The sequence below is a fragment of the Pteropus medius genome, unplaced genomic scaffold, assembly GCF_902729225.1.
Source record: "Pteropus medius unplaced genomic scaffold, Ma_sr-lr_union100, whole genome shotgun sequence".
Taxonomy (NCBI): Eukaryota; Metazoa; Chordata; class Mammalia; order Chiroptera; family Pteropodidae; genus Pteropus; species Pteropus medius.
Window position 1 is genome coordinate 37,722 of NW_024350201.1, and position 6,466 is coordinate 44,187.

At 40.2% G+C, this 6,466-nt stretch overlaps 1 protein-coding gene across 1 annotated transcript; it reads left to right on the forward strand.

Annotated features, from left to right (window-relative positions):
* Nucleotides 1–5,786: 5,786 nt before the first annotated feature.
* On the forward strand, nucleotides 5,787–6,461 carry LOC120583100 (olfactory receptor 11H6-like; the record flags this gene model as incomplete). The annotated part of the gene is made up of 1 exon (XM_039838441.1): nucleotides 5,787–6,461. A coding segment is annotated over exon 1 (675 nt), but the record flags the coding sequence as incomplete, so codon positions are not given.
* Between the last annotated feature and the right edge of the window lie 5 nt (nucleotides 6,462–6,466).

Sequence of the window (6,466 nt, forward strand, 5' to 3'; positions counted from 1 at the left end):
ATATCGTCATACCTATATCTCATTCCATTCTTATATCAGCCCTATGGGGTACACAAGAAAGGTGAGCATGTATCTAATGTTTAAAGAAATCAGCTCACCAAGTTCTTCTAGCTCATTGAAAATGCTCAGGCAAGGACCTAGATTTTCTGTGTCCTAGATTTCTATTACTCCACACCTCTCTTTGGTTTCAACTGCGTTCCCACCCAGTGCCCACCTTTTATCCCAGGTCACTCCCTCTCATATGATGCCTGCGTAATCTCCTCCATTGTGTCCCAGCTCATGCCAGGCCTCTTTCAAAAGCTTCTCAGATGTCTAACTCCAATGCTGCTTTTCCATATACATCACCTATAACTAAGCTTCAAGTGCCAATTATCCCTAGTAGAATCATTCTTTTTTCATTAAATTTATTGGTCTGACATTGGTTAATAGAATTATATAGGTTTGGGAGTGGCTCCGTAGTGCAGTGGTTAGCATGTCTGCTTTACACACAGAAGGTCCTGGGTTTGTGCCCCAGGTGGAACCATGGCCCATACTCCGGGGGCGCTAGACCTCGGGTGCAACAGGCCCTAGTGCCCCAGGTGCACGCGGCGAGCGTGTGAGAGGAGACGCCTTCAGAGATCTAGTTCATAAGGGGAAACGGCAACATCCATAGGTCAAGGGTGGAAGGGAGCAGGTGGGAATTAAAGAGGAGAAAAATAATTATATAGGTTTCAAGTGTACGATTCAATAGTATGTTTATGTATATTGCATTGTGTTCACCACCCAAAGTTAAATTTCCTTCCATCATCATATCTTTGACCCCTTTTACTCTATCTACTTTCCCTCTCCCCTCTTTCCCTCTTGCAGCCACTAAACAGGTTTTTATTTAAATGTCTATTTATTTAAATGTCATCTATTCTACGAGTTTTCGTTTGTCTTCTTTGTTTGTTGCTCTCAGGTTTATATCCCACTCGTAAGTGAAATCATATGGTTCTCAACATTTCTGTCTGATTTATTTTGCTTAGCATGATAATCTTAAGATTCATCCTTGTCATTCTTAACTCTTTTGCCAAACCATGCTCAATTCATTCCTGATCCTACAGAAATCAATCCCAAGCTTAGAAGCTGTTTCAAACATACCTATCCATGGTCTATGATCATGCCACCCTGAACAAGCCCAATGTCTGATCTCAGCAGCTAAGCAAAGTCGGGCCTGTTAATACTCGGATGGGAGACCACCTAGGAAGACCAGGTGCTGTAGGCATAAATAATAATAATAAAATAAAATAAATAAAAATAAATGTCAAACATACCCATCCTTAACTCGAACTCTAACACCCTCGTCATCCTCATAGTGGTTCTCACACTTCAACATGCATCAGATGCGCATAGAAAGTTTGTTAAAACGTATTGCTGGGCCCCACACTCAGAGTTTCTGACTCATGAGTTCCGGGCAAGTCTTGAGAACTTGTATTTTAACGAGTTCTCAGGTGATGTTAATGCTGCTGGTCTGACTATATGTTTGAGAACCTGCTCTGTCCTTACACAATCTCACTCCAAAACTCAGTAGTGTTCTCTACTTGAACTCTGACTATGACTGAATTCATCTATCCCTCAGATTCTGTGCCTCATCTCCTTTGTTCTCCTTACCTTGATATCAATAAAAGAATTCATACTTCCAACCTCAGAGCCATTTACAGCGCTAAACATTCATTTTCATTAGTATCGTATCGCGTAAGTCAACAATATTACAAATCAGATATGCCTTTACAGAAGACTAAATTTTTTCAAACAAATGTGTTCAAGCTATACTTAAAATTGAAATTGAAAAATTAGATTCTTTATCTTACATTGAATATAACGAAATTAAATAAACTATGGACAAAGATATTTTTAAGTGCTCACAGGTTTGGGACCAAGAATCAAGCTCGTCTACTTTGGCAAGACAATCACACATGCCCATACACACACACACACACACATACACACACACACATACACACACATTCACACACTTTTACATACACACATATTCTTTTCTCTTTCTCTCCTCTCCCATTAACTTGTCCAACCCCCTCCTCTCCTGCACTCCACAATCCAGGTAGATCGGTTCCTTAGATGAAGGATATCTCCACAAACTAGAAAATTTTCCCAGCCTCTCTTGGATTTTTATTGTGACTTTTGTGTCTCACTACTCAAACCACTAGGGGAAATATACACAAATAGGTAAGATTAGATGCACGCGCAGAGATACATGCATAGGGAAATAGGTGCCTCCCAATGAGAATATTAGGGAACTACAAATCCATTCAGGGGAGACTTGAAAACTCTTAATCACTGACAGGAAAATTGCATTTTATTTCTTTCAGAATACTAAAGGAAGTCATTTTCTGGAGCCACCAATACTGCTCTCCATCTTCGAATGAGCTTTTAGATTGTGTAATGAGGACAGTCTTATGACTAGAGTTTCTCTCACATCTTCCTCTTAGAGTCAGAAACACCATCAGGTATGTCTGATGCCTCAGTGCATCACTGCTCCTGGAAATTTACTTCTGTCAGACACTAAGAGCATGCTGGTTCTTCTGTAAGTCCATTCATTATTTATTCCTTTGTTCTTTGTTAGACCCTGCATTTCTCTCAACATGCTACTGACGAGCACTCAGGGTGATATATTCACAGTAAGGGCTCACTCTGGTATCACAGAGTTCACACTATACAAGTCACTTAGGGAAAATGGGGCTTGAATGTCTTGGATATTTACGGGGGTTGGGGGAGCATGAAATTTCCTTCATTTAGAATGCAGCCTGAATCTCGTATCACTTAGTTTCTAATATTAGTGAGTGAAGTTTTGATCGACTAATATCCTTCAGCAAAGCAATTAATTCAGTCTGTTATTTTTTCAGTTTTATTGGAAAGTGGCAAATGAATATTGACAAAGAAGTAAGCGAGCAGACCCTTGTCCTTTGGATTCATCTCTAGATTAACCTTCAAAACACAAATATTTAAAAGAAGAATCCCTGCACCTACAATTCTAAAAGTGCTCTTCCCTGGACAAGTGGCTTAAATCCCCAGCAAGCGGTGGGGTTTATGGAGGAGGAACTGGCTCCTTTAGCAGTTCCTACGGAAAGAATTGTCCAAGCTCCTCGTTCCTCCTCTTCTCTCCAACTGGTCATTTATTGTATCACCTGAAGTGAATAGAAAGATGAACAACATAGATTAAGATTCACCATTTGAGCTACCCATACATGTACTTTGGAAGTGGGGGCAGTAGAAATAGACGCAGTGAGATCTCAAATCGTCTGTGTCATTCATTTTTCCATCTTTCTCTGATCCCATATTCCACAGTGAACTAAAATTTCACTGCAGCACAAATGTCAAAAGGTCTTGGACATTATGAAGTCAAATGACTAGGTGGGAGTTAAGACTTACGAGGTCTGGTTCCAGGTCAAAACTCATGAATTGGAATTATATTTCTCTTCTTGGTGCCAAGGACTTCCTGGCTTGTAAATACAGTAAGTCGATTCATGTCTCATGTCTCTGTCTACTGTCTTGAAAGGCCCAGAATATCTCCTTTATGTCAAATCGAGTTTGATATTATTCTACTACCCTCACTACATGGATTTATCAAAGTTATTCCTAACTGGAATAAGTATCTTTTTTCAGGCCTACGGCTAACAGTTGGACATGCTGTGAAAAACAGTGCAAGGAAACCTCAGTCACACAGAGACATGACTCTGCAGATGTAGGTGGCCGTCTTAATTGTTTTCAACCATAGGTTCCAAAAGGGGAGACTTTTATTTTTCATGTTTATCATCGTACCCGAGAACCTACCACAGTTCTAGGAACGTAAATGGTGAATAAACATTTGTAAAATGCCTAAATGAATAAGTAAATGGAAAATGGGCTACAATTTAAATTCAGCATTCAATTTTTTTTTAATTAAAAGCCCTTTAGATGGTCAAGAGTATGGGGAGCACAGCAAAGGGAATGCAGTCGGCATTAATGTAATGGCTGGGTGTGGAACCAAAGGAGAGAAAGAGCAATCAGAGGGATGGTTTCATAAACTATATAAATCTCCAACCAATGTACTATATACTTGAAACTAAACAAACAAACAAACAAACAAAAAACATTAACTATATTCTCCTACCTAAAAATGATAGCCTTTGGCCTGGCAAACACAGGTATAGTTATGAAAAGTATATTTGAAATTATAACTCTATTAGAAATTTTGGTACATATGGTCATCATAATTACAGCCTATTAAACTAAATTGCTTGGATAAAATTTAGATTTTCATTAAAAAGGTGTTAATTATAAAGAATCTTTTTTGTAATCATTCTAGAAATATTGTTAATCAACGCAAATATCCAAAATTTTCTTGGCAATAAAACATATATCCTCTGGGTTTGCTTTAGGTTTCATCAAATACTGAGAAACAGGCCACTTGCTCTCTGAAGATTGGACACATGGCATAAGGATGCAATTTTGTGAGTATCTTAACAGTGTCATTAGTAAATAATATGGTCAATTAACCTACTTTTGTAGTCAATATATCACTATATTTAAAATATCGATGGTGGCTTACCCAGCGAAATATCTTGAACTTTAACTCTATCCATTATTCAATTGAGGAAAGTATAAGATGATGAATAAACAATTTATGCCCTTTAGGGCTTAATTCCATCAAAAATGAAGGCATGGGGTGGCTCTATAGTGTAGTGATTAGCACGTCTGCTTTACATGCAGAAGGTCCTTGGTTTGCATCCCAGGTGGAGCCACGGACCATATGCCGGGTGCGCCAAACCTGAGTGTGCCAAACCCGGGTGCGCCAGGCCCCAGGTGCGCCAGGCCCCGGGTGCACATCAGGAGCATGTGGGAGGAGACGGTCAACCTTCAGAGTCCAATTCTTGAGAGGAAATGGCAATATCCAAGATCAGGGTAAAAGCAGGGGAAGGGAATTAAAGAGGAGTATAAAAAATAATGAAGGCACATGGTTTTATATACTAAAAAAGTGGACATATCAGCTGCAAAGTACCTCAAAATTTCAGCCATGATGTAGAATGGTGCAGCTTCGGGGAACACGAGCCACTGAAAATGGTGGCCTCCAAAAGAAATCATGTACAGGGGACATAGTAGCTGGCATCAGTTATTTAAGCCCCACTATCACCACCACCATCACCATAATGGAAGAAAAATTAGACTTCTTTTGTATAGGTTCATTGAAAGGGATGAGTCCAAGATCATTGTGTATAAGTAATAAAAGAGACAGATTTTGCTCAACACGAAGAAGTACTTTGAGAGAACCAGAGCTCCTCAAGATGGAAATGGACTGAATTGTTCAGCAAATCCAGATGCCACCTAGCAGAATGGGATCTACAGGGAGCTAGATAGAGGGTTTTCAAACCATTTTACAAAACCCTGAGAGTTCTCAGCTGCTTTCTGAGAGCAGAAAAGCAAAGAGGCTTGAGACTCCCACCCACAGTTACATGCTTATCTGATTTTTATTGGACTTCTACATATGAAACTCCTACTATGGAGGCAACTTTACAGCTATTTTTGTGTCAGATTTATACTCAAATGTGCTTTTATAGAAATATTTGAAATGAAATGAGGTTTGTTCCAAACCAGTCTCCAAATGGACCAGTGAATCTCGGAGTTACTGGCTTTGCACATTGATATAAAAAGAAAAAAACCCTTAAGTCTCTCTGGTCTCCAGTTTCATTATCTGCAAAATAGAGAGATAAATCACACCCCCTATAGCTCAAAGTGTCATTTGGAAGACAAAATGTACATTCTCAATGTACATGTTCATTACTATTCACTCCTTAATTGCTTCTGTGTCTCTAACAGCTTTGGGATCCCAGAACACAGCAACACATTTTGTGACTGAGTTTGTCCTCCTGGGTTTCCCTGGTCCAAGGGAGATGCAGAACTTCTTCTTCTCGTTAATCCTGGTAGTCTATCTGCTGACGCTGCTGGGGAATGGGGCTATTGTCTGTGCCGTCAAATGGGACAGGCAGCTCCACACGCCCATGTACCTCTTCTTGGGAAACTTTGCCTTCCTAGAGATGTGGTACGTTTCCACCACTATTCCAAACATGTTGGCTAACATCCTCTCTGATACCAAGACCATCTCCTTCACTGGCTGCTTCCTTCAATTCTATTTCTTTTTCTCACTGGGCACAGCAGAGTGTTTCTTCTTATCAGTTATGGCTTATGATAGGTACCTGGCCATCTGCCGCCCACTCCGTTACCCCTCCATCATGACTGGGAAGTTCTGTCTGATCCTGGTCTGTGTTTGCTGGGTGAGTGGATTTCTTTGCTATCCAGTCCCCATTGTCCTTATCTCCCAACTTTCCTTCTGTGGACCCAACATCATCGATCACTTTGTGTGTGACCCAGGCCCATTGTTTGCACTGGCCTGCATCCCTGCTCCTTCTACTGAGCTTATCTGCTACATCTTAAACTCAATGATCATCTTTGG